This window comes from Lathamus discolor, chromosome 15 (assembly GCF_037157495.1).
Source record: "Lathamus discolor isolate bLatDis1 chromosome 15, bLatDis1.hap1, whole genome shotgun sequence".
Classification (NCBI taxonomy): Eukaryota; Metazoa; Chordata; class Aves; order Psittaciformes; family Psittacidae; genus Lathamus; species Lathamus discolor.
This window is the reverse complement of record NC_088898.1, coordinates 10392190-10419676: the sequence shown is the minus strand read 5'-3', so window position 1 is coordinate 10419676 and position 27487 is coordinate 10392190. Positions and strand designations below refer to the sequence as shown.

The following is a 27487-nucleotide window of genomic DNA, read 5'->3' as shown; positions in this document are numbered from 1 at the left end:
ACTGACCTGATTGGTCCCGGCAGCTCTAGGATGCAGGCATCCCACCACCCTGCTGCCTCCAGCTGACCCCCAAGGGATTCCCTCGACTCTGCCTCAGTTTCCCCACCTGGCCATCACATGCTGCGAGTTTAAAGGGGGAGACACACAGTTCCCAAGTAGAGATCAGATCTGCCAAGGACAGCTGTGCCCAGGTGGGATTGCTGGGGCAGCCCCACCACCTCCACCCCTGGGCATCACCTCCACACCACACCGTGGCCCCACACAGTCCCCTGACACCACAAACACATCCTAAGCCGCCCAAAGCTGACCACAAGCAGGTGGCACAAGACATTTCAGCCACCAAACACACCATGAACAGCCCTTACAAAACATTCTCGTCTTAAACCAGAGCTGTCAGAGCGCTGCCTTTCCCGGGGGAGCAGCAGCCCTGCCAGCCAGGACCTGAAATAGCACGGCTGGGCTTTCTGATGCTTGTTTTGGTGTGTCCCCAGAGACCCAGAGCTACACTCGCTCACTTGTGTTTCTGGGCATTTCCACGTTCAGAGGCTGGTGCTCTGCTGTGTTTGAACAGCAAAAACTATCCCTGGGAAGAGCCTCGTTTTGGGCAAAGCGGTCTGTGTCCCTGCAGGGCTATACCCGGGCACGGCCTCACAAAACCCAGCTCAGAAAGCCGGGGAACCAGAGTTTCCCATCTTTAGCCATGCAGGAACAGGAGTTTACAATTCCCCAGTGAAGATGCCTGCTCTGCCAGTGCCGAGAAACACGTCAGGAAGGAAAGGCAGCTACAAGACATGATATTCTCCTTTTATTTACCTATGACCATGACAATGTATTTTTGCCAGCTGCAGAGATGCTTCGCACTGTAAACCGGGTGCCTGAAGGCAGGCAGTCCGTCCAGCTCCGCCAGGGCCAGCAGGAACCCCCGCTCCTCAAAACACATATTGTTATCCAGAGTAAGGAGAGCATCTGGTCCACGGAGCTGCTTTTCTCCATCACCAAACCCTCCGTCGTCAGCGCATGATATATACACCAGGCTCCCCCAGCGGCCCGCTGCCAGGGAACGCGTTTGTCGGATAAAACCGAACTCAGACAACGCTGTACGCACTCAGAAACTAAAAAAGCATCCACTCGAGCGGAGGACCCCGCCGCGACACACACAAATATTGCACTTGTCATTTCAGACCGGGAAAGGACACAAGGGTTTCCTATGACACAGCAACGCGTCCAGCTACGGGAGGTCAATAAATAAACCAGGGGTGGGAGCAGGAGGTGGCTGGCCTCAGACACCTCCAGTGCAGGGGAAGGACCCGGCTTCCGCTGCTCCCAGGGGGACCCACCACGAGCAAAGGAAGCGCCGGGCTCCTGGGATATAACTGCTCCGGGAGGCATCGCCGGCATGGGAAGCACAGCAGCATCCTGGGGCTGGTCCAGTTCACAAGTCTCATATCCATGGATATAAGGTGGTGCTGTTGTCCCCTTGCCGGAGCCCTACACAGAAGTCCTCCTCCTCAAGCTGGGATCACTCGTCACCTTCCAGCCACGCTGGCAGCTCGGGCGCCTGCTTCACAGTAGCGATGGGAGCTTCCCTCCTGGCTAAAATCCATGGCAGAGTCACCCCAAAGGCATCGTACCAGCAACGGTGAGATGGGGCGATGGAGCAGTACCAGACTGCTGGGCTTGTTGGTCCCCTTGGCCCCATGCTCGGTGCCTTCAGCTGCCCACACCCGTCCACTGCAGGAATACGTTTGGGGCCACAACGGCAGCTCCCGCTATCCCCCAGGAAAGCCTCTGCTGCCCGATTCCATGTAAACACTCAGCTCCCAGCCTGCCCCGAGAGAGTCCGTGGGTCTACAGTGGGGAGCTGGCTTTCTTCTGGTTAATTATGTCCAAGTACAAGTCGGAGCGCAGGAAGCGGGGGTACGAGTCCTTCTCCATGAGCCCGTAAATCCTCTTCTGCGCGAGGTCAAAGCAGCTGCGGGTGATGTTCTGCAGGTTCTCCTTGGTGTGCTCTCGCGTGTAGGAGTCCAGGTTAACCTGTGGGCACAGAGACCAGCGCTGGTGAGCAGCTCCCCGTGCCGCAGAGCCACACACCAGCACAGGAGCCAGCCCTCACCTCCTTGCAGGACTGGATGGCGATGTACTCAGCAAAGATCTTCTTGGCCTTGGAGACCATCTTGGACTGGGACTTGATCTTCTTGAACTCCTCACAGGCCAGCCAGAACTCCAGGTTCTCCTCGCTGAACTCGGTGCGCAGGAAGGCCCTGAAGGCAGCGAGCCCATCTGTGGGGACACAGGCACACCTCTACTCCCAGCTCACACGTGGGGAATGGCCCCACAGGACCCTCAGCCCAGCAACCTTGCAAAGGTGCAGCCTCAGCTGCCTCCACGCGCTGCCCCCTAAACCCCCTCAAGAGCCCCTGGGCAAAGCAGGCAGCGGTGGCATGGCCAGTGCAAGCTCGGCCACGCAATCCATCCGTGTGCTGAATCCCCAGTCCTCAGCCCTGCTGCATGCATGCTGTCGCTATGGGAGCTGGGTGTAGGATGTGGCCGTGATGTGGGGTGCCCCACACTAGAGGGGGAATAGTCTAAAGCAGCTCCTCCTTCGTAGATCAGGCAGAGACACGAACTGCTGCTTTTTCCTCCCCGAGAGGGGCTGCAGCCTCAAGCCCTGGCTCCCCGGGCCCCTGCACCAGACAGGAGCAGAACGGGTGCAGGTGAGGGGCAGCCTCATTTCCCTTTGTCTACCCCAAACACCGGAAGGGATTAACAGAGGAAATCCCTGCTCTAGCCATGCACATGTCCGGATACTCCCCCAGCAGCAAACAGCGGCAGCAGAGACTCTCCAACACTCACATTTGTGCAGCAGCAGCTTCTCCAGGGAGTCCCCCCACTTGAGAGCTTCCTCGGGAGTGGGCCTGCAGGAGGACAGAGCGTTGGCAAGGTGAGGCTGGGACAGCCACAGCCCGTACCAGCACCGCGTGTGCCCCAGCTCCAGCACTGCACAGAGACCGAGGGAGGGCTCTGCACCGGGCAGCGCGGCAGGGGAAGGAAAACTCTGCCTTTAGACTGGCAGGAGGACAACTGGACCCACGGAGCTCTGTGCGCTGGGATCTGGGGTGTCCGAGCCAGGACTGGCTGCGGCACGGCAGGATTTCAGCGGCCGGATGAGCTGCTGAGTGTGAGCAGAGAGGGCTCGCCTCCAGCTGCTGGAGCATCTCCAGGGAAAAGTGGTTTTCCGAACCACCCTCCGGCCAGTTAAAGCTTCTCGTACAGGCACTGGGGAAAGCAGCCATCAGGTAAATTTCCAGCCCAAGCTGCCGCCTCCCGGGCACGGAGCTTCCCCCGCCTCGGGAGAGGTTTTAGCCAACGAATGCCTTTTAATGCTGCTCCAGAAACAAAACCTGTTTGTCCACAGCTTGCCCCAACAGGGTGGCCCCAGCCTCGCTGGAGGCGATGCTCAGCCCGACCACAGCTTGTCCCCAAGCTCCCCCCGGTCCCCGTGCCCCCCGCTCGCAGCACTTACTTGAGTGACTTGAGCACTTTGTCCAGCTTCCCGGAGGGGTTGGCCCCGGGGGACTCGTTTCGCCGCCGAAAAATCCCCAGTCGGTTCTTCATGTCCTTGGCTCTAGGGGGAAAAGGAAGCTTTAGCGAGCGGGAGAGGGGCTGCGGGACCCCCGGCACCGAGGGGACCCAGCATCAGCCTCAGCCCCGTGCCCACCACCTACTCCTTCATGGTGTGCCGGCGCTGCAGGCTGCCGTTGTGGGGTCTCTGCACGCCCAGCAGCATCTCGGCGTGGAACTCCAGCGGCTGGGGCTTGGAGAGGTCCCGGAAAAAGGGCATGTTCGCGGGGACGAGCCTCGCGGCGCTGCCGGCGCGGCCACACGCTCCGGAGCTCTGCGGCCAGCCCCGTGCGCGCTCCCGCCCGATTCGGCCGGCGCGGAAGTGGGAGGGCTCAGCCGGGGGAGCTTTAAATGCGGAGCGGGGCGGCCGGGGCGCGGGTGAGTAAGGGCAGCGTCAGCCCCGCGGCCGCGCCGGGAGGCTGCGGCGTTGCTGGGGAAACTCGAGGAAAGGTGGAAAAACCAACGGCGAGGGCGGAGGGGGGGCCCTTTGGGAGGCGGCCGGGACTGACGAGGCTGTTTATGGGGCGCAGAATCCCGGGGAAGGCAGCGGGGCTGGGAGCAGAGCGGGGACAGGGCGGGGAGCCCTCGTGTGACCCGCTGGAGCTCACACTGCTCCAGTGCCAGCGCAGGATGGGCGCAGCCATGGGGACATCTCCATAACGGGGTGACGGTACCGGCAGCGTGTGGCACTGAGGGGCACGGACGCCACACGCTGCCACCCTGCGCGGGTCCCTGGACGGACACAGCGCTGGACACCCGGACACGGGGCTCCCTGTTCCCACCAGGACAAAGCGGGACCAAGGTTTCTGGCAAGTGCCACGTGAAAATGAGACCCCAAAGCCCAGCCCCAGCCTGGCCCGGCGAGAAGCGGAGAGCAGGAGGTGGGAGAGGTGACGGGAGCAGACGATGCTGTCCCCTCGTGGCACGTTCCCTGCATGACACCACGGCACGAAGGGGTGCAGGGGACACTGCGTGGCCTGGGATGCTCATCCTGCACCAAGGCTGGTGGATGGGACCCAGGGTAGCTTGGCCAAGCCACCCCCTGCAGCCTCCCACACCGGAGGGGTTTATGCCAGGATGCTCGGAGTAGCCACTTCTGCCTGGCCGAGCCATGCCCAGGGCTGGCCGGGGACATAAGAGGGGTTCAAGGCAGGGGTGTACCCCTATCCCTAGTTGTGCTCTCTAGACCCACAGCTCTCTCCTGTCCCAGGACGGTGAAACACAGCAGCACACTGGGAATAAATGCAACCACCCCAGGGCTCAGTCCCACAAGGTGCTGAGCACCCTGAGCCATGGAAGGATTTAGAGGGCAATATCCCTTCCTAGTCCCCAGCGCATCCATGCCCTCATGGGGGGCACGGGGTGTTTCTCTGCCTTCACATCATCTGGGCTGTAGTCCCAGCAGGACACGTATCCTGCTGCTGCCAGCACTAACATAGGAAAAGCAATTCCAAACACAGAGCCTCACACTCCAAACACCATCTGTCTCCCATTACCACGCAGCCAGCGATGCTGAGAGCGGAGCACCAGCCACCACACGGGACGGGCCACCCCACACAGCCCTCAGCAACAGCTCCAGTGTGTTCCCAGCTCTGCGAGGCAGCCGCCACAGCTTGGCACAGCTTTCAAAGCACTGAACAGCGCTTGTGTGTGTCCCCAGCACACGTGGGCTGCCGGCACCACAGCCCGAGCCCTGCACACACCAGGCTGGGGGTGTTTCCCAGCTGTAATACACCAGGAAGCACCACCTAAGGAAGTTCCCCAACTTAAAACCCCCTGTTACCCTTGCACGTGCTTGCAAATAGACAGCAGGCAGCACAAAAGCAGACCACGGACACACAGAGCCCCAGCTGTATAACCCGCAGTATAAAATGCCACAGCAGAAGTAATGTTCCATTAAAGAATTGCTGGTTTCTGCCTGGAGTTGCCCCTATAAAGTGATCAGCTCCCAGCATGGCCATGAGGCCACATCCAGCACCATCACCCCGCGCTGCTTCCAAAGCATCCCCTGCAAAGCGCATCACCCTTCCTCTTAGGATGCCGAGCCCTACCTCTCCAGGTATCTTTCGGAGAAGTCCACCATCGTGTGGTGCATCGGGGGGTGCCGGCCGAGACGCGGCGAGTGCCAAACCCCAGCCTCGTGCACCATAAATAGGCCCTGCAGATGGCTGGCAAGCCGGCTGCACAGCCAATAGCCGGCCGGTGCGAGGCAGGAGGCTCCCAGCGCATCCGCAGCCAGCTCAAGGTGAGGACAAAACCCTCCCCGCAACCGTCCCTGACCCTGCGGGATGGAGCCCCCCCCACCAGCACCATTCCCCCGGCTCAGCGCTGCAGCAGGACACGGGAGGAGGGGGGGATGCCCCGTGAGGGATTCATTTTCATTTCAATTGGGAGGGAAATAATGAAAAGAGCTAAAAATAGGCACCTGCAGCCAGGACACGCGGGGCAACAGTGCCGCTCGCTGGCAGGAGGCACATGTGTGGAGCTGTGCATCCTGGTGCACATCCAGCACACTCGGCCCCCTCACACCCCCTGAGCTGCTCAAACCACGTGCGGCTTCTCCACCTGCCCTGAGCCCGCATGAAGGACCCAGCTCCAGGAATCCCCGTGGCCGTGACACCCGGATGGATCCTGCGCTGCAAACTCAGAGGTTGTTCCAAAACCATCCTCGCTCGTCCCCACCACTGCTTGCAGCTGTGCTCGTGGGTAGCAAAGGCCACGGCTGCCTTGTCCTTGCCTGGACCCAGTTCTTGGCCCCCCCAAAGCCTTACCTGGAGAGGCAGAGGGGCTGTGAACATCCCCCAGCACCCGGTGCTCTCACCGCGCTGCCCATGTGCTGTGATGGTGGAGCCTGTCCTACAGTGGGAAACCTCCCGATTCCTCCTCCCGGCATGGGGCCAGTGGGAAGGAGGCCCCCAGCTCATGTTTCAGCTCTTGCATGGCCTCTCCCTGAACTCAGCACCACCAAGGCAGAGCTCTGCCAGCTCTGGGAAGCTGCTTTCCCCATGGCACCAGCTGGAGCAGGCCCCTGTCTGCCAAAGCAAGGCCAAGAGGGGCTGCGCCCAGGTGTGTGATGCCCCATTACATCTCCCACCTCCTCCCTGGAAATCACAACTCCCTGTATGAAGCGAGACCTCAATTCACACGTGTCTTTGCTGCTTTCTCCCCAGAAAAGCCTGGGAGAACAAGACAGGGGGGACCCTAAGGGCTGCCTGGACCAGCAGCGCTCAGCTGAAGTGTTTGAGTGCCCCAAACAGCCGTGGAACACTCCGATGTCACCACAGTGTGACACTTACAGGTTTCTGCTCCGTTTCTTGCGTGAGGTCTCATCCCCTTCGTCACAGCTGCATTCGGGGTCAGCTCTGCTCAGCTGGGGGGGGGGGGGGGGGGAAGAGAAAAACAGTGTCTGCATCATTGTGCCAGTGCATGGCCCCAGTGGCACCCCAAGGTCACCCACCAGCATTGCCAGCACTCCCTGGGGTCCCCACACCTGCACAGCCCAGAGCCACAGCATCCACAGGGCTCCCTCCCCACAACCACAGCTGCCTGCAGCAATGCAATGGGACAAGGTCCTCTCTACCCCGGCATGGGGACCTACCCCCCACACACACCCATCCAATGCCCCCTTCAGTCCGTGGTGTTCCTGGGGCATCTGAGGAGACACCACGGCTGGTGACCCAGGAACCCCTCTGTGTTCAGGATGCTGACAGTGGGGAGAACACCTGCATCCATTCCTGATGCTTCTATTCCTGCTGTCCTGAGTGGGCAAAGGAATCCCTGCACAGCCTGCAGAGCAGCTTGTCCCCAGCAGCACCAATGAGGGGCTCCCCAGCAGTCCCCAAGCAGGAAAAACCAGAACAATTCACCCATAATTGAATCATATCATGGCAGCTTTCAAGTTCAAGGAGCACCCAGAGGGCTCCACTCCTTGCCCAGCACCCCGGAGCAGCCTGGGCAAACCAAGGGGACACTGCGAGCTCGGGGCAGCACTAGTGTAGCTTCTGAGCCTGGGGTCAGGCACGGGGACCCCTGGGACCACTGTAGCTTCCCATTGGTGAATGAGACTGGAAGATGCTCGCAGCCAGCCCCGTATCCAGCTCATCCCTGCGCTGCCGGGGGCTGCAGGGCACTGCCCAGGATCGCCTCCCCGTGGGAACTGGCCGCGCAGCGCCGCAGCCCGGAGCTCAGGGCTTTGGACGCTTCCTTCCATTCTGCGCCCGGGTTTCCGGAGTTTATCGGCCCCAAACAATGCAGCCCTTGCAAAGCACCTTCCCCAGGCAGATAGGGCCCCGGCAGGCGGGCTGGCCGCGGCGACACGCAGCCGGAGCGCGCTTCCTGCCATTGTCCAGAGAGGCTCCGCCGTGCTCCGGTACAAAAGGCAGCAACGGAGCTCGCCCGAGGGGTCCCAGCTCTCCCAACCACAGCATGCTCTGAAAACAACCGCCTCCCGGCCCCACTGCGGGGTGGGGGGGAGCGGGAAGGGATGCTGGGCACCGTGGTGTTAAAAGGGCCAACAAAGTGAGCCCCTCTGAAATGCGGGGAGAAACAACCAAGCACCTCGATGGATGCTGTAGCCCTGCCACTGAGGCCACTCGGTGCAGGTGTCACCCGTGCTTGTCAAATTGGAGGGGATCCAGAGGGGAATTGTGCATCAGTGCCTCACTCCAGAAACCACAGCGGGCTTTATCAAACTAGTCCAAAGGCACAGCCCAACAGAAATCCCTCCAAAGTTTATCCATGGGGGTGGCAGCAGCACAAAACCCGATGCATGTGGTGGCCAGGCACCCTGCGAGCTGCAGCCCCCAGGCATCCTATGTACATCAGCAGGGAGCTGGAGAGACACAGCAATGGGAGCAGGCAGGGGTGCCCCAGGCGGGCATACCGGCAGTGGGTTTAGGCACTGGCCATGCAGAGCTGGCAGCAGCAGACGTCCGCAGCCCCACTGCACGGGCTCTAAAACAGCCCGCACCAGAGCAGTGCAACCCAGGAGGAGCCCAGTGCACCCCTGCTGGAAAACACCCACCCGGGTCAGCCCAGGCCGGGCACTGGGGGCTCTCCGGCGCAGGACCGGGACACGCTCCGAGGGCATCCCCCGCAGCGAGCGCAGCCCACGGGGCCCCAGCAGCGCTGCACTCCGCTGCCTGCAGGGCTGCACGCTCCCGGCCGCACGCACAGCGGCACTGTGAAACCAGCGGACCCGCAGCCGGGACACACTCACCAGGCACGGATGCTTGCAGTGCCCCTGCCAAAAAGGTCCTTTCCTGATAGGATCTGGGAAGGTTTCCGAGCCCCGCAGCCCACAACTCCTGGTATCAGAGGGTCTGGGCTACCCTATTGCACAGCAGCCCCGTCTGAGCAGCCTGGATTAGAGCTGAGTTAAGGGCTCTCAGCCCAAAAAGTGCTCCAGGGAACAGCAGCAGAGGTGGCTCTTCAAGCAGCATGAAGCTGGCAGGAAGAGGGTTAACCCCATCACAGGTTTAACCCCGCCACACTGCATGCTGGGTGGCACACAGGGCTCTGTATCAGCCCCTCCTGCCAAGGAGGCAGCACCATGGAGCACCATGCAATGTGGTCCTGCACTTTGCAAGGTGGTCCTGAGCAGCGTGACATGGTCCTGAGCTGTGTAGCATGACTCTGGGCAATGCAGCGTGGTCCTGAGCCAAGTAATACAGCCCTGATCACAGCAGCACCCACAGCCACTGGTGGATATGAAGCTGGGGTGAGCTTGGTTGGGCAGAGCGGGGCGCTGGGCTCTCAACACCCAGTCAGGCTTCACCTGGAGAAGCAGCACTACCCAGGCACAACCTCTGCAATGGCACATCGGCTCCTGCAAAAGCACAGCCAAGGTGAGCTCTGCTGCACGGGTTTGTGAGCAGAGCTCCTGCTGCATGGCCCTCCACTGCTCCTGTTCTGCAGGGTCGGGAATCACTGCTGAGCTCAGCCTTCTGAGATGAGCCCTCCACAATAGTCAAAGCCCTGCAGGAGCGTGGCTGGGGCAGAAAGGCACTGCTGCTGCATCCCCGAGCACACTGGGCACACTTGGTCACCAAAGGCTAACTGGAGCCTGGCTTTTCCTGTCCCTGCCACTGCAGGCAGCTCTTTGCAAGTGCAGACACCCAGGTACACCTCTCCCTCCACCGGTCACAGCAGACAGCAGCTCTCAAGGACATGGGACCTGAAAGATCTGGACACACTGGTGGGAGATGCCCATGAAGAGCATCAGCACACTGCCAAGCATCTCCCAGTGCTGACTGCCTGGGGCAGGGACATTCCTGGCCCCTCAGATGCCAGCTGTGCTGTGGCCATGGAGAGAGGGGCCACGTGTGTGCAGTTAACCCTCAACATAAGAAGGGTATGGAGCTGTGGGAGCAAGTCCAGAGGAGGCCACGAGGATGATCAGGGACTGGAGCACCTCTCATATGGAGACAGGCTGAGAACATTGGGGTTGTTCAGCCTGGAGAAGAGAAGCTGCATGGAGACCTCAGAGCAGCTTCCAGTGTCTGAAGGGGGCTACAAGGATGCTGCAGAGGGGCTCTTCATCAGGGACTGCAGTGATAGGACAAGGGGGTGATGGGTTCAGACTGAAACACGCAAAGTTCAGGCTGGAGATAAGGCAGAAGCTCTTCCCTGTGAGGGTGCTGAGGCGCTGGCACAGGGTGCCCAGAGAAGCTGTGGCTGCCCCATCCCTGGCAGTGCTCAAGGCCAGGTTGGACACAGGGGCTTGGAGCAAGCTGCTCCAGTGGAAGGGGTCCCTGCCCGTGGCAGGGGTTGGAACTGGACGAGCCTGAAGGTCTCTCCCGACCCAAACCATTCCATGGCTCTATGCTGGTTCACCTCCACCCCAGGAGCTCCCCCATCACACAACCAAGCAGGACCCAGCAGGTCACGTACCTTCCTGTGGCCCGAGAACAGCAGCGTGAGCTGGTGGATGGAGCCGCCATTCTTGGTGAGCTCTTTCTTGAGGGTCCTGGGGGAGGGCAGGGCCCAGGGGCCTGTGCTGCCCTGGCTGTCCAAGCAGTTGAGGGTGGTGTCGGAGGTGAAGCAGTGGCTCTTGGCCTCCTGCAGCAGGCTGCCCTCGCTGTGGGTGCGGCGCCGCAGAGAGCTCTGCACGCTCAGCGTGTAGACGGGCTGAGAGCCCGACGTCTCGATCATGCTGCTGCGCTTCGCCTCGTTCCTCTCCAAGTACTGCTCATCCCCATCCTCCTCCTCATCCTCCTCATCATCTTCCTCGTCCTCCTCTTCATCCTCCTCCTCATCCTCACCATCCGGGGTGCTGCCTGCCATGCCCGCTGCGCTCTGGCTGAAGGTGCTGTCGAGCCGCAGCTCCGGGATGACAAAGGCTGGCAGGGTGCTGGGCTGCTCCTCTCCCCTCTTGGTAGACACCGGCTGCTTTTCCAGCAGGAGAGGATCCTGGGTGGCTCCCAGAGTGGGCTCTGTGCATGCAGGAGCATCACCCGCTGCCGCCTTCCTGTCCTCAGAGTGCATCTGCCCCGGCTTCTCAGCATCCGTCTCCAGCATCTGCCCAGAAGAGAAGATAAAGAAGAATGAGGGCAGAAGCACTCTGAATCTCTCACTTGCACCTTCCTGGGGAGCTTTTCTGCTCCTGACACGCCAACCACAAGGCTGGCACCAATTTCTACAGCCCTAACGGTGCTCTGGCAGGGTGGGATGGCATCATCCCCAGGTGGTAGCAGATCACCCAGCACTCCCACAGCACCCAGTCCTGCTCCTGATCCCTGGAGCTCCAGGTTCCCCTACCAGCAGCAAGCCTGTGGTTATGGGGCAGGAGAGGGATGGGGCCTCCTGGCTCCCACTTCCAGCACCCGGCAGCATGGGTGGGTTGGAGGAAAGCAGGGGCCGGTGGCAGGCAGCTCAGCACGGCACAGCGGGGCTCAGCTCCAATCACAAAAACAGCGCCAGTAACATCATAGAGTCATGGAATGGTTTGGATTGGAAGGGACCCTAAAGCTCATCCAGTCCCAACCCCTGCCACGGGCAGGGACCCCTTCCACTGGAGCAGCTTGCTCCAAGCCCCTGTGTCCAACCTGGCCTTGAGCACTGCCAGGGATGGGGCAGCCACAGCTTCTCTGGGCACCCTGTGCCAGCGCCTCAGCACCCTCACAGGGAAGAGCTTCTGCCTAAGAGCTCATCTCAGTCTCCCCTCGGGCAGGTTCAAGTCATTCCCCTTGGCCTGTCCCTACAGGCCCTTGTCCCAAGCCCCTCTCCAGGTTTCCTGCAGCCCCTTTAGGCACTGGAGCTGCTCTCAGGTCTCCCCTTCAGGAGCCTTCTCTTCTCAAGGCTGCCCCAGCCCAGCTCTCTCAGCCTGGCTCCAGAGCAGAGCTGCTCCAGCCTTTGTGGCCTTGCCCTTTTTATGATGCCAAAGGTCCCGCTTTACACCTATGAGCACAGAGAGGAGCTGCTCTGTCCCCCTCCAGCCTGACTCACCACAGGCAGTGATCCAGCATCACTTGAACTGCCCCAGTGAGTCTGGAAACTAAAATTCAGACTATCATGTCCTCAGCCCCATCTGCAACATCTCCCCCACCCCAAAACCAGCCGGATTTGGTGGGAGGCACAAAGCAAATGCTCAGTTTACCCCATCCCTGGGTCTCTTCCAGTCCTCCTATTGTAACGTCTTGTAAAAAGGGAATGCTCCCAGACCTGCCATGCAAAGATGCTCTTTGCACCAGCGCATGTTTTACTGATGCTGATTGTGTCCTATTTGTATTGTAATCACTGTCATCAGTATTTCATGGAATAATTAGAGGAAAAACCCACACAGCCTCAGCTCATGCCCCCAAAGCCCTTCCCCTCCCAAACAGCTCCCTATCTGCCCAGTCCTTCTGCTTAATATTGCTGGTTGCCCACATCAGATAAGGCCCTAGAAGGAAATGAACAGGCTCCTTTAAAATGAGAGAGATTCAGGGATTAAATTAAACCCCTGCACTAATTCAATCAGAAGCTCTGCTGCTCTTCAGTGGCACAGAGGGTATGAGCAGCAGCCTCACCACGAGCGAGGTTTCCATCCTGGGTTGGAAGCATCACTGGGGGGGTGATATCCTGTCCTTGCAGGAAGGGCTGTGGCTGAGCTCTGCTAAACTTGACAGTGACAGCTGAAAGACAGAGGGAAAGCAGCAGAATGCCATCACAGCCAGCCAACAAGCCTGATCAGGGCTGGAGGCACCAGGGACTTCATCACCACAAAGGCAAGGGTCACCTTGCTGCACAAAGCTGATTTGGGCCAGCAAGAACAGGGGTGTGACCAGGTTTCCTTCTCACCACCACTGCAGCCAAGGGGCTGCAGGAGGAGGCAGCAGAATGAGGCACAGCTAATGCTGTCTGAGCAGGGAGGAGCTGTCCTTCCACTTCAAGGACTCATCCAAAATACCCCATGGTCTCACTGCAGCATGGGTCCTTGGCCAGCAGCACTAGCTCAGGAGGCCTGTATCTGCTTCTCTCCATCCTCAGCATATTGGCCTCACTGTTCTTAGCATCTGTCTATATCCTCAATATACAGGTTTCCATGCTCTCAGCATCTGCATCTTCGCATCCTCACCATCTGGGTCCCTCTGTCCTCAATGTGTTGGTCTTCCCATTCTCAGCATCTGGGTTTCCCTGTCCTGAAGGGGAAGGCCTGGGGGCTTTACTACATCCTCTCTGGAGGACCTCACACTTCCCTGTTTCAGTTTCTCAGTTTCTAAGTGGCCAAGGCAGCACGTCCCAGGAAGGGGAAGAGAAAGTAGGAGAGTGAGAACAAGCTGCCTCCAAGCCCAGGATGGCATTCAGGGTGATTTTAGGGAAGGAGGATGATAAGTATGAGATCAGAGCAAGAGCAACAGAGTCCCTAACATTAAACAAGCCTCAAGACACCCCCAAAATGCCAAACATTGCCCTGTCTGTTCCAGCATCCTCAGTCCTGCACATGTAACCCCCTGCCCAGACACTGACTTTGGGCATCACTGACTGACTCAAAAGCTTTCTTGAAAGCCAGACTGGAGAGAACTGCAAACCCCCTGCTCTCAGGCTCAAATTTGCTCAGGGTTTCCCAGAACTCATCAAATGTCAGTGAACAGAAGCGGGTTTGGCAGTGGGCTCTCAGCTTCGCCAGCGTTTCTCTGAATAACGTTCCCGTTCTGGCTTCCCGCAGCCGCGACTTCCAGCTGGGAAAACACCAGCCCCAGAGCCAGCCCAGCTGTGAGCTGCAGCCAGCGCTGACTTCCCCTGGTGCTGCCAGAGGTGCTGTGATGTGCGGCATCCCCATAAATCCCCAGCCTGGAGAGGGCAGGGATGTTTTTGAGGCTTCAGATTCGTATTCCAAGACCTCTGCCCCTCGCAGTCACGGAGCCACGCAGCTCAAGTAACACCCGGGTACAAGAAAATGGAATTCAGCCTTTCCTGGCTGCTGATGCGGATGCTCAGGTTTTGCAATGCTCATCTGCCTCTTGCAGTAATAGCGAGGAAGAGGAGGCTAAACAAGCCTTGGAGCACTGCCCTGCACCCAGGCAGCTGCTCAGCCTCAGAGAATCCCAGACTGGTTGGGGCTGGAAGGGACCTTAAAGCTCATCCAGCTCCAATCCCTGCCACGGGCAGGGACCCCTTCCACTGGAGCAGCTTGCTCCAAGCCCCTGTGTCCAACCTGGCCTTGAGCACTGCCAGGGATGGGGCAGTCAGGGATTGGGAAAAACAGGAATGTCCCTGCAGGTAACAGACTGTTGGACATTGAGGTGAACGGGAGAGCAATGGCTGTGCTGCTCTGCCTGTGCTCTCCCTCCAGGAGAAGCCAATGGACCTCCCGAGATCCAGCTGGCAGAGCTGCTCCCATGGGCTGTCCCCACACCTTGGCAGCGCCCCATGGAGGAACCTCTCTGGCTCCTGCTGCCCTTCAATCTATCCTTGCTCAAAGGTGCCTCGCCTGTCCCCAAAAGCATTGAACTCCATTGGAATGAGGCTAAGTCCTTCTCTAGGGGGATTTTGGGAAGGATGCAGCCAGCTTCACTGCCGGCAGTGTGTTCCCTGTGCAGAGGTAACATCCCTCTCCAGGCATGATGGGATGTGGGGAAAACAGCACCTCCATCACCCAGGGAAACATCAGTGTTTCCAAAGAGGTTTTTGCTGAAGTGGAAGAAAAATATTACCATTTCAGTTCCAAACATGGACAAACCGAGCCATCAGACCAGAAACCTCTAATGGGCCCTGTGACACACTACCAGAACCATTGGCGATGAGCACCTCGAGACTTCAAAAGTGACCCCGAGGAACACAAAGAACATGGCTAGAGGAAGAGGCATCTAATACACAGCAGGGGGCTGAGAGGAAGGAAAAGAAGCCAGAAACACAAAGCAGAACTACTGGAACTTGAGAAAATCCTCATAGGAGTCATCTGAGAATCGTCACAGGAGAATCCCCCAAGCAGCTCCACTCCTGCCTTCCTCAAGCCATGATGGAGCACAGCAGCTTTGTACTCATTCCCTGCCTCATTACTGTATCCATGAATAATTGATCCAGAGCAATTAGTGTAAGAGCAAAAGCAAGCACAGGTGCAGAAACCCAGCCAGCAGGAACATTCACACCACCCAAAATCCCTGGCCATGAAGTGTCTCAGAGCCCTGGAAGGAGAAATCCTCCTCCATGGGAGGAAATGATCCCGTGGCAGCAGCCTGCACTAATCCCATTTCGCATTACTGTCATCCCCAATTGATAGCTCTGCAAAGGGTGCTGAGCCAGGTATCGCCCAGCCCTGCCGCTGCAGTGCTGCTCTCTGTGCCTCTGCTCCCTGCAACACAGCCCTGAACAGGAGCCAGGGCTTAACCGAGGCATCAGCCTTGCCCCTGGCAGAGGCAGAACCTCCCCACGCCACGTACTTTGGCTCAGCAGCTGAGGTAACGCAGTCCCAGCTCCAGACCTCAACCTGTCCCCTGCCCAGTGCCCTCCATCCCCTGCACACAGCTCTAATTTCAGTGGTAAAGGCTGAATTTGCTGGTGTTCCCCAGCACCAGTGAACAGAGTATCCAAAAGGCTTGAAAAGCCCCTGGAGCACAAAGCCCATGTTGTCAGAGCACTGCAGTGCCGCTCCCCCAGCAAGAGCCAGCTGATGCATATGGCACAGGGAACCTCAGGAAGTCCCCATCACTACAAGCCCCTTCACTCCTTCAAGATGCTGCCCATCATGAGCCCTTCAAGCTCAAAAGAAGCCAGGCAGCAGCCACAGGTTCCCCAGGAGTCAGCAGGGACCAGCCCAGCGCATGGGGACCGGAGCAGGGAGCAGAGCAGACACCTTCGATCCAAAAGGACATCCCCATTGTGCTGCTTCCTCAGCCTGTGCCCAGATCCTGCCCAGCAAAGGGTACAGCCCCAGGCTGCAACCTCTGAAAGCAAAACCTACCAAGCCTGGGCTCTGGGTGCATCGGGGCTGCAGGGGCCATGGAGAAGCCTTTGGCACGTGTGGCCGCAGCGCTTGGCTCTGCTGCTGCACTTACTGGTGTTTGTGTAGAGCAGCAGCTGAAGCTGCTCCAGCCTCCCCCCACCCTGGCTCCCCTGTGCCCATTGTGCTATTCCCGGCTCTGCTCCAAGCCCTGAGGTGCTGTTACCTGTTGGTGAAAGCAGACGATCGCTTGGCCTCAAAGAAGAGCTGAGCATCACCCTGAGACCTCACAAGTTCACTTGTGCAGCTCCCCCTCACCTGCCCTGTCCTGCCCCTGAGTGACACCACGCTGCAGGCTGGTTCTGATGCTCCCTCCTGACGAAACTGCTGCAGGTTCACAGCTGGGCTTTTTTCCCAAACTACTTTCTATGGAAAAAGTGAAAGCTCTGAGGTGGGAGATGCTCTGCAGTGGGAGATGCTCTGCAGTGAGAGATGCTCTGCAGTGGGAGATGCTCTGCAGTGAGAGATGCTCTGCAGTGTAATCCCCTTGCTGCTCCTGACACTTCATCAGGAAGGTGCTTGTTAGAGGGCAGGATGCCAAGCCCCACAAAGGGCCAGAGAATCCCATGGGACAGCATGGAGCCATGTCTCCCAGTCACACACAGCCCTGGGTATCACCACCCAGAGGCCCCAGCATTTCAAACACACTCTTTGGCTTTACAAAGAAATCAGGGGTTGAGTAACTTTTGCAAGCTCCCCACCACAGCAGAAGGGGAGAGCACCAGCAGCTACCTGCAACAGGAGTCACTTGGGCACAAGAATGCTCCACTGGAGCACAGGCAGTGTCCCCTTCACAGGCAGCACTGCACCACTTCCAGCGCCTTCACTGACAGCAGCACTGGCTTAAACCACTGAGTCTGTGCTTTGACCAGCCCTGATCCCAGCACTTGCTCTTACCAGATCTGCTGGGGCTCCATGAGGAACAAACCTTCAGGGTTTAACAACACCCCTGGCCACTATGGAAGTGTCGGCAGCTGCTCCAGCCACCCCTAAAGAACTGCGCCTGGAGGGATGTGGGAAGGGTCACTCGTGCCACTGGACATGGCCAGGAGAACATCACACAGCACCGGAGAAACAGGAGCTGGTGTTTGCTGGAGGGCAGAGCTCTGCTTTCCTCATGGCTCTGGATGCAGCTGAGCACACAAACAGATAAAGCTGGAGTGTGGCTCTCGGCTGCTCCATCTGCTCCTGCTCGCTCCTGGCACACAGGGACCTCAGGAGCCCCTGAGCCAGCGGTGGCTGTCCTGGGCTGGCAGCCTCAGCACCTCCATGCCATTAACACCAGCACCAAGAGCCTGATGGAGCCTGGGCTTGGTGCTGAAGGAGATGCCACAAAGCCCAACCCCACATCCCATCCATCCCCAGTGAGCAGTCAGGAGAACCCTCACCTGCCCAGGCTTTGTGTGCCCCTGTGCTTAGGGCTGGAAGCCAACTGATGCGCAGCAAGGGAATGATGAGGTGGAAGATGAGCCCCAGGACCCCTCAACACTCACCCAGGCTCACTTGCACTGCAGGGAATTGAGTCAGGCTACTGCATAAAGAGGGTCCTTAGATTCATAAAGGCACATTTGAGACATGCTTTGAAGCCTCACAGGGAGCTGTAAAATCTCCCCACAGCCTTCAATGCCCCGGCTGCATTTGGGGCTTGTTCCATGAAAGGGGGCTTGAAAGTCAGCAAGAACATGGTTCAGGATGGGTCAAACCAGGGCAGCTCAAACTGCAGCTACTTCCTTTATATTTGCAGCCTGATTCACATCTACTGCTCTCTCTTCAGCTCTTCTCCCAGCTGAATTACCATCAACACACTGCCCTTCCCCTGGTCCGCTGGGTGCCCAGGGGGAGATCCACATGCCACCATGCACCGAGATCATCAACGTGGATTCAAGGGTCTCATTCACTCCAATGGAATGGAGACCTCTGGCAGGGACTCTTTCTTCCAGATACTCGAGTGGAGAGAGCTGAGTTGGAGCCTGATTCACAGGGGACAGCACCTCCCATCCCACCGCCTCCCGGATCCACAGCCTTTGGCTGCCCCCAGTGACACATTTCCCAGCCTAGGATGAAAGCTGAGCTCTGCTCACTGTCATGGAATTATTTACTTTACTTTTGCACCCTGGCTCCTACTTTCTGGCAGCTGATGCTGGAACCCTTCCTTGTTGGGGCAGAATAAACCTCAATGTTGTCTCCCCATTTGAGCACACTGACAGCAGCAGGAGGTGCGTGTGGCCGGGGTCAGGCTGGCCTCTCCGATGCGGGTGGGATGCGCTTAGCCCTGTCCAGCTTCCCACGTCGAGATCATGGAAGAAAAGCAGGCACTGATGAAGCTCCAGGTTTCCTGCACCCTTGGCTGTGCCCTGCCCCATCTGCTCCACAGTGGCTGGTGAGCAGGGACCTCTGGAGCAGAGCTGCCATTGATGGGCCAGCAGGTTCCCAGCCCAAAAGGGAAGGACTTTGAGCTGAAAACAAAGTGAGAAGGTGCAAATTCATAGAATCCCAGCCTGGTTTGTGTTGGAAGGAAACTTAAAGCTCATCCAGCTCCAGCCCCTGCCACAGGCAGGGACCCCTTCCACTGGAGCAGCTTGCTCCAAGCCCCTGTGTCCAACCTGGCCTTGAGCACTGCCAGGGATGGGGCAGCCACAGCTTCTCTGGGCACCCTGTGCCGGCGCCTCAGCACCCTCACAGGGAAGAGTTCCTCCCTCTCTTCCCCATCAAACAGCCAAACACACTCTGATAACACTGCTGCTGAGTGAAGCACCCAGAGAGAGATGGATTCACCTCACTTGTCCCCAAGCTTGTCACAAGCACCTTGGCCCCAAGTGTTTATCACAGCCACCCCAGTGCCAGGAGCCCCTCGGCTGTGCCAGCTCAAGTGTGCACATGGCCACCCCCCAAAGGCAGGTCTGGGAGGTGACCCAGTGTAAAAAGGACGGGTGCTGCTGAGGGCAGTGAGGTGCTGGGGAACAGGGACTGCAGAGGGACCTGGGTGCGCACCAGGGGTGGCCAGGTATGGGACAGGAGAGGGGTCACCCACATTCAACCTTCCCCCTGCTGCAGGCTCCTGGGGGAGCACCCACAGGAGCAGGGCCACCCCTGCACCCCAGCCCAGCGCAGAGCCCTCCCCGCACCACCGGCCCTGGTTTCAATCATCCCTCGATTACACACTGTTTGCTTTTGTTGACAGCACATTTACTTGCACTTGTCAAGCACGCTGTAAATAGTGACAGAAACAGCCCTGCCCTTCCTGAGCACAGGAAAAGCCAGGAAGGGGCCGGGCGGTCCCTCCCGGCCATGCACCCACCGGCGGCTCATTCCCAGCACCGGAGCCAGCGCTGCCAGGAAGGGCCGAGCGCAGGATCGGTCCACGCCTGCTCGCACCATCAGCAGCCATGGGAGAGACACTGGCCACCAGGCTTTGGAAAGTGCTGAGGATCCACCAGCTCCCTCGGGAGACAAGGGGAGCACCCATCCTGGACTGCCACGGCCCAGAGTCCGCACCACCGAGTGTCCGGAATTAGTTAGTTTAAGGATAATCTACATCTTTCAGCTACAGCCAGGCAGCATCTCGGAGGTAATCTCAGGTCACGGAGGCAGAAGGAAGAGTAATCAGCCGTTCTGAGTGTGGAAGACACAAAGAAACAAGCAGTGAGAATCAGAGCTCGTGGCAGGTTGGTTATAAGCAGGGTGCTGTGCCACTAATCTTCGCCCTGGCAGCCCAAGCAGCTGGAGCAGCTCCAGCTCTTGGCACCCTGTCCTTGCCCCTGCTCTGCTGTTCGCCATCTCTGCAATCGTGCTAATGCGATTCCTCATGGGGCTGGGCCAGGAACAGGACCAGTGCAGAGATGCAGGGTTATTGAAAGCCCCGTGCTCTGTACAGATGGACATGATTGGGCCCAAGGAGGCAGCCTCACTAACTCAGTTAAGTCATAATTATAATCACATTGCCACTGCTGTGGTTCCTCAGCAGCCCTGCCCAGCCTCCGGCTCCACACTTCCCTGCCTGGGGACTTTTGTCACCAAGCTGGGTCACCCTGGAGATGGATTTAACAGCTCCTTGCTCAGCACAGCCAAGAGGCAGGGAGCTGCCTCCAGTGAGACCCGGACCGCAGGATGAGAGCGGGGAAGGCTCTGCAGAGGGAGAAAAGCCCCACAGGACAAGTCCTGTGACCTGCGGCAGCTGGCAGGATGGGTGCAGCATGCCGTGAGTTCAGCCAAGTCTTACAGTGGCAGCAGAGAAGCCACCGGAGCCCATGTCTCCACCATGGACCACACCAACAGCCACGGTTATCCCTGGAGCTCCTCCTGCACTGACTCTGGCAGGAAAAGCCCATTGGGAGCATGGGATACATCACAGCTGTAACCCTCATGGCTTTCTCTTCCTATGTCTCCAGAAGTGGATGCTACAGGCACCGTATGCTTGTGTCTCCCAGAAACCAGCAGCTTTGCTCTAAACCCACCTGCTCTGAAAGCAGGAGCAGCGCGGGCTCCACGCAGGCTGCATCCTCCAGGCTTGACACCATCCTCCAGGAGACATTCCCAGAGGCAGTGACAGCTCTGCAGAGCCATGACCCTGAGCCAGAAGGACCTTCCCTTACTGGTGCCCTACCCAGGCACAGCTCAGGGGGCCTTTTAAAACAAGAGGTACCATCCCAAGCCCAAAATCCTTCTGATTTCCCTCAGCCCCAAGAAGTTGGCACCATGCAACTTTTCCTCCATCAGTTCAACCAGTTCAGCCCCTCCTTTCCAGATGTACCCATCCTGCTGGGGATGCTCTGCCGCAGTACAACTGTCTGCTCAGGAAGGGAAGAAGCTCTTCCCTGTGAGGGTGCTGAGGCGCTGGCACAGGGTGCCCAGAGAAGCTGTGGCTGCCCCATCCCTGGCAGTGCTCAAGGCCAGGTTGGACACAGGGGCTTGGAGCAAGCTGCTCCAGTGGAAGGGGTCCCTGCCCGTGGCAGGGGTTGGAACTGGATGAGCTTTAAGGTCCCTTCCAGCACAAACCAGGCTGGGATTCTGTGGTTGATGGACAGCACTAACAGCAGGGTTAACGTGTTGAAGGAGAGATGCTCCCAGCTCTCTCACTGCTGAGGAGCTCTCTCTGCCCAGACAAAGTCCCTTTCTCCAGCACTCAGCTGGCACATGGCACATCTCTGCCTGGCACTGAGGCTGCACCAGCCCATTGCTCCCATCGCATGGCAGAGCCCCAGACCCATGAGCTGCCTCTGGCCAAGCTGGAGCAGTTTTGAGGGCTTTGCAAATGAGATTCCTGCTTGGAGCAGAAATCAGCCGTGCTGAGGCTGATACTTCCAGCTTAATTTGCCTGTTCACAGGACACAGACACTGTTCTGTTTCCCTAAATAGCCCTGGCATCGAATGACTTGTAAGCAACAAGCAATGCTAATGGATCACTTCTCCCTTGCAAAATGTGACTGACTATCCCAGCTCCTGCACACTGGAATCCCTGGTGACTGTGCCTCGGCAAGCCAGCTGTGGAGCAGCCTGGTCACAGCAGCTCCAGCTGCAGCTCACCCGTGCTGGCCTTCTGCCTACAGCCTGTCCCCAGCACAGGCACCCATCCTGCCCTGGCCCCAGCACCCCACTGAGTACCTCGCCTGTTCCTCAGGCGCTGCAGCCTCTCACAGGGCTCTCTTTCTTCCCCACACTATTTCAGGATCAGGTTTGCTTTCAAACTGCATCCTGAGCAGCTTACACCTTGCTGGGATGGGAAATGGGGATATGAACTCCATTAAGCACCTGGTTAAGCCTCTCTTGCTCCTTTTCTCCCTCCAGGCCCCAGTGGGATTTCCATCAGCTTCGGCAATCCAAGACAAAACCCCCTTATCAGAACCTTGGAGGGCCCACTCTGGCTCTCCACTGCACCCAGGGATCACCCTCTTGGCTACTAAGGCACTGAAAAGCCTTAGAAAGGTTTGTGTCGAGTATTTGTTCACCCGTGCAGTAGCCTGGCTCCCTCCAGAACGTGGGCAGCAGACGCTCTCAGACCTTTGCTCTGAGCCACAGGGCTTGTACATCTACCAGAAAGCCAAATTCCCACCCTCTGCCATGAAGTCTGGAGCAGGGAGGGCAAACAGCATCCAAAAACCCAAAGTCCCCGAGGATGTGTCATGACAGAGAGCTGCCAAGATCCCCCCTTTTGGGATCTACTTGAGATGCTCGGATTTGAGTTTGTCCCTGCACAGCATCAGCCCAGAGCACCCCCCAAGCCCGGATCACACCCAGCCCAGACCAGAGCCAAGCCAAGCCCCCAGCAGCATTTCCATCGCATGCATCCCCCATGGAGCTGGCCAGGGACCCCCTGCCTGGGCACTGTGTGGTGTCAGCCAGACACATGGCAGGAAAACAAGAGACGTGTTGTCACCTCACTGAGTTAGCTGCAGGGGTATTTGCATTGCTGAGGTATGGCTGGTAGCTGTTTTCTCAGGCTCTGTATGTTGCTATTTTAGTACATCTGAAACGTGCAGGAAAAGGAATCCGGAGGCGCTGTCTCCTGCAGAGATGTTTGCACTGACCCAGTTTGGGAGCTGCGGAGCAAAAGCCACATCATTGCCTCTGGTGGCACCGCTCCTGCTTCTGCTTTGAGAGCGAGTCCCTGCCCTTGAGCCAGGCAGAACCATGAACGGAGGCTGTATCCACCCAGCAACATGGGGCAGGAGCTGCTCCACCACCACGCAGCAGCCAAGGGGAGGCATCTGGGTGGTTTTACCCCCAAGCTCCCCATCTGCTCCACTGAAAGCTCTTTAAACACTCAGCACCCGTGGGTTTCTCTTTTCCACCCACCAAGGGTCCAAACCCAGTCCCCAGGGGACGGGATGACTCCAGCAGATTGCTGCTGTTTCAGACAACTCTGCGGTGGCAGCACCAGCCCCAAAGCCAGGCAGATGGAGAGGTGTTAACTACAGTGCTTCAAACCCCCTCCACACACACATCCCTTGCCAATGCTGCTGAGGCAGAGCTCTGGGGCCAGGCTGAAGGTCTTCAGTGTGGGAAAAGTGCTGGTGCTGCCTTGCTGGTATGAAAAGCAGCACTCATCAAATGACCTTTCTGTGCTCTGAGGCTATCTGTGGGGTCCAGATGAAACGCTTGATCCCATCTGAGTGTGCAAAGGGCCAAATCTCTGCACCACGACTCCCATGCCCTTGGCTTTTAATCAGAACCCAGAGACCATGGCCTGAGCCTCTCCCTCTGCATTTAGCCGTGCCCTAGAGCCAAGCTCTTGGGGAAGGCCATAGACTGGGTTGCATGGCCTCAGCTGTCCAAATACAGATGCTGGGAGGTAGCAGAAGCTGCCTGCTCACTGGAGCCTGCCTCTCCTCAGGTCAGTGGATGCAAATGCAGTAACCGCTTCCCAACCAGGGCAGGAAGCTGCAGACACAGCAGTGCCTGACTACAATCTCCCTTGTCTCCTAGCAGAAAACCAGCCTCCAGAGCAGCTCCCCTGGTAGGAGCAACCCTGGAGCAAAGCCCCTACCACGAACAGAGCCCTGTGATGCTCCAAGCAGTGCTCTCAAGCTCCCGCATGGATCTCTTACCTTGTTCTCCGTAGGAGCTGATGCCGGATGTTGCTGCTTGGTGATGTTCTCAGCCAGACACCAGCAGATCCTCTTCTTCTGCTCCTGGGAGTAAGCCTCCAAACTTAATAAGCACTCCGACTTCTGACGTAAAGGAAACACAGGCAGAGAGAAGGTCATTAGCTGTGTGTCTCAGACCCTGGCTTGGTTTGCAAACTACTCGCTTCCAACACACTGTAGCAGATGAATGTGAGTACAACAGGAGAGCTCACACCAGTGCCCTGTGCTCTGGGAACAAGAAAGGAAAATAGATGGGAAATCAACTTCAGTGCCATCTCCTCTGGAGAGGGGGTGAGAGGCTGCTGCGGTGCGGAGCAGAGCGGGGAGGCACGGGCAGAGCACCAGCAGTTCTGCAGCCTGTGCATCGCGGTGGAAGCACGTCTATTAAAGCTAATTTAGAGGGTGGAAATTGTCCTTTGCTGAATGCAAACATTAGCGAGGCGCCGCAGCGAGAGCTGATGGACACGAGTGCCTCTGAGCTGGGTGCGGCGGGGGGAGGCAGAACTCTGGGGAATCACAGAATCCCAGCCTGGTTTGTGTTGGAAGGAAACTTAAAGCTCACCCAGCCCCAACCCCTGCCACAGGCAGGGGCCCCTTCCACTGGAGCAGCTTGCTCCAAGCCCCTGTGTCCAACCTGGCCTTGAGCACTGCCAGGGATGGGGCAGCCACAGCTTCTCTGGGCACCCGGTGCCAGCGCCTCAGCACCCTCACAGGGAAGAGCTTCTGCCTAAGAGCTCATCTCAGTCTCCCCTCGGGCAGGTTAAAGCCATTCCCCTTGGCCTGTCCCTACAGGCCCTTGTCCAAAGCCCCTCTCCAGGTTTCTTGCTGGGACATCGACCACCTTTTCTTTAAGCCAAATCCCTCCCATTTAAGAAACTTTCTGACCAAGTTCTCTTGGCAAATGTCTCCAAGCTGTTAAAGAGCTCATCCCAAATTAGGCATTAGTAACATTTGCTGCCCATTGGGATTTTTCAGGTTTCACTCTAAAAGTGGTCCAGAAATGCCCCTGGTTGGATCATCCCCTTCTGAGGCCAAATATGAAAAGAAAAAAATAAAGGAAAAAAAAAGGCAGGATTTGAGGACAGATTTGGCAGAGAAAAAAACCAGAGTCTCCCACTAAAGGGCATGAAAACCACTTTTCATTTCCCCCTAGGATTTCCTTCCAGAAGGGCAGGTCTCCCATAGCCTGTTTTTCCCAGAAAGGCCAAAGAGAACTAAGGAACTCACAGCTTTGTGACTCTGGAGACACAACACAACCAAAGGGGAAATGCTCTTTAGTCACACCATTTAAACCACTGTTTTCATTGGATGCTAATTCATTCACTTTTAATCCAAAATCCCTATTAAAGCGGGAAATAAACCAACCTCCCACGTCACCTCTGGAAAAAGAGATCTCCAGCTCAGCCCTTTGCCTCTCCAAGGAGACTTCCAGGAAAGAGATTTAACCTTTCTGATGTCTGACACCACCACATCTATTCCTACAGCAGGAACAGGCTTCAACACAGAAAATGCATGCTCAGGCTTGCTGAGCACTATCAAATGGAAGACGGGGTTGTGATTCAGGGACACAAGGTGGTGGGGCTCCCCCTTGCCCTGCAGATCCCGAGTTGCAGAGGTGCTCTGAGCATCCCCCAGAGCCTCACAGTGCTCTTTCTCTTTACTGATGTAAGTCTCTCCCAGTCCCAAACCAGTAGATCACCACTGTGATATCCCCTCATCCTAGAGGGGCACCCAATCATTCCTGTCTTTGGAGGAGAGGATGGGTACCAATCTGATGGGCTGGAGGTCCAGGCTGGCATTTTCCCACCCTAGGGTACTTGGGACCAGAAATGAATGACAGCAAGGACTCAGCAGAGCCTAAAAGACATCACTTCAGCTACAAGGAGTCCAGTGCCCACACTGATGCTGTAACCACTGCACACTTCATCCCTACTGAGCTTCTACAATTCCCCCAGCATGAAACTTAAAGCAATTCCAAGGACATCTCACATCCCTCTCCTCATGATGGATACACACTCACCTACCCCCGCTTTGCAGCCCCTCGCTGATTCAATTACAGTCCCCATCTCTTTGATTGAATTTAGCATAAAGCGATGCTCAGCCCGCACTGGCTGCTGAGAGCAAAGTGCCCCTCTCCCTCCTGCTCAGCCTCAGTGAGCCACATATGCTTCCCAGCCCCAGCTGCCTGGGAATATTAAAGCCAGGAGAGGAGATTTTCCTCTGGTCCATGGAGCTGCTGCGAGGGCTGGAGCAGCTCTGCTCTGGAGCCAGGCTGAGAGAGCTGGGCTGGGGCAGCCTGGAGAAGGCTCCTGAAGGGGAGACCTGAGAGCAGCTCCAGTGCCTGAAGGGGCTGCAGGGAACCTGGAGAGGGGCTTGGGACAAGGGCCTGTAGGGACAGGCCAAGGGGAATGGCTTGAACCTGCCCGAGGGGAGACTGAGCTGAGCTCTTAGGCAGAAGCTCTTCCCTGTGAGGGTGCTGAGGCGCTGGCACAGGGTGCCCAGAGAAGCTGTGGCTGCCCCATCCCTGGCAGTGCTCAAGGCCAGGTTGGAGCAAGCTGCTCTAGTGGAAGGTGTCCCTGCCCATGGCAGGGCTTGGGGCTGGAGGAGCTTTAAGGTCCCTTCCAACACAAACTATACTCCATGATTCTAAGACTCCCAAGGGAAGAGCTCTGTTTCTCCCTCTTCCATCAACCTGCTTTCCCCAGTAATATTCACCTGTGCTGGCAAGAGAGGCAGCCCAACCCACATGAGCTGAGCACCTTCAGCTGCCTCTAAAGCACAGGCTCCTGCAAAGTCCTTTGGGATGCAGCCAGAGAGACGGCAGACACATGAAGGACTGATGAGGACATGGGACAAAGCTCTACAGGTGGCACATGTCCCTGGAGCCCAGCCCCTGGCCGTGGACCGAGCTGCCCAGCTCAGTGCTCCTGTGCACAGGGGAGGCTGGAGCAGGGAATTGGGCTGACAGGACTCTGGGAACTGGCCTCCCCGCTATTGTTTTCATTCAGGGAGGCTGCTGCTGTGCCTGCCAATATTTACACAGAGAAAACAGGGTTTAATCTCCCCGTGCTGGGAAAGGAGGATGCAGATGGCGTGAAGGGGGTGTTTGCGACCAGATAAAGCCAGCAAGTGAAGTGGCTGCCAGTTGCTTTCTGCCTGCCTTCACCCAGCCTTTGGGACAAACATGTTATTGCAGGTGGTGTGTGCCTAAACACATGGGAGCGCAGGGAGCCCATGGCAGCACCAGATCCCGCGCCAAGACCCCGCGCCAGTGCCGCCCCTGGGGGAGCAGGAGGAAAACACGGGTGTGTATCACAGAGGACCCAGATGAGCCAACACAAGCCCCAAATGGGCCCTGCTGCAGCCAGGAAAAGGTTCCTTCTGCTCCATGGGAAAAGCTCACCCCTGTGGATGCTCCCCCAGATGAGACTCGGCCCCCCTGCAGCCAGGGAAAGAAGAGGCAAGGGGTCTGGCCAAGCAGAGTTCCTGGCTACCCCAGCAGCCACCAACCAAAGAGGGGCTGTTGGCTCTGTAGCCCATAGAGCAGCTGAGGAGCAGCCAGAGAACAGCAGCACATCACAGGAGGGGCGCCCAGACCCTTCACACCAAGACCCCACGCTGCAGATGTGCTCCTTTGACAGGACCCAGCACAACAGCGTTAGGTACACAAGTGTGGCTGCACATGACACTACACTAAGATAAAACAACAGCAATGCGGCAGACTCAGCCTGACACCTCTCAGGGACCAGCCTGGCCAGGGGCTGGTTTTATCCCATCACCCCCTCCCTCAGTGTGCCAGTGGACACGCTCCCAGGGGTGGTCAGGTCCTTGGGTGTGTGTTCCAACCCCACAGACCGGGAGG

General features: G+C 57.9%; 1 protein-coding gene and 1 long non-coding RNA gene across 10 annotated transcripts in view; one reads left to right on the top strand and one right to left on the bottom strand.

Moving 5' to 3' along the window:
- Positions 1–783: 783 nt before the first annotated feature.
- RGS3 (regulator of G protein signaling 3) overlaps positions 784–27487 on the bottom strand; it is a 76128-nt gene continuing 49424 nt past the window's right edge. For 8 of the 9 annotated variants that reach the window (XM_065695930.1, XM_065695933.1, XM_065695931.1 and 5 more), the window contains 7 exons: positions 23587–23709; positions 10513–11139; positions 6918–6991; positions 3524–3625; positions 2854–2915; positions 2114–2280; positions 784–2034 (listed from right to left, as the gene is read on the bottom strand). In XM_065695930.1, coding sequence (XP_065552002.1) covers positions 1849–2034; positions 2114–2280; positions 2854–2915; positions 3524–3625; positions 6918–6991; positions 10513–11139; positions 23587–23709 — 1341 coding nt within the window. In that variant the 3' untranslated portion in view covers positions 784–1848. Of the gene's footprint in view, positions 2035–2113; positions 2281–2853; positions 2916–3523; positions 3626–3725; positions 6889–6917; positions 6992–10512; positions 11140–23586; positions 23710–27487 lie in introns of those variants that run through there. The other variant, XM_065695939.1, reaches the window with a different exon arrangement.
- LOC136022513 (uncharacterized) lies at positions 2686–5544 on the top strand. Its single transcript, XR_010616192.1, has 3 exons — positions 2686–4071; positions 4407–4502; positions 5125–5544. It is a non-coding gene; the product is annotated as an uncharacterized LOC136022513 (long non-coding RNA).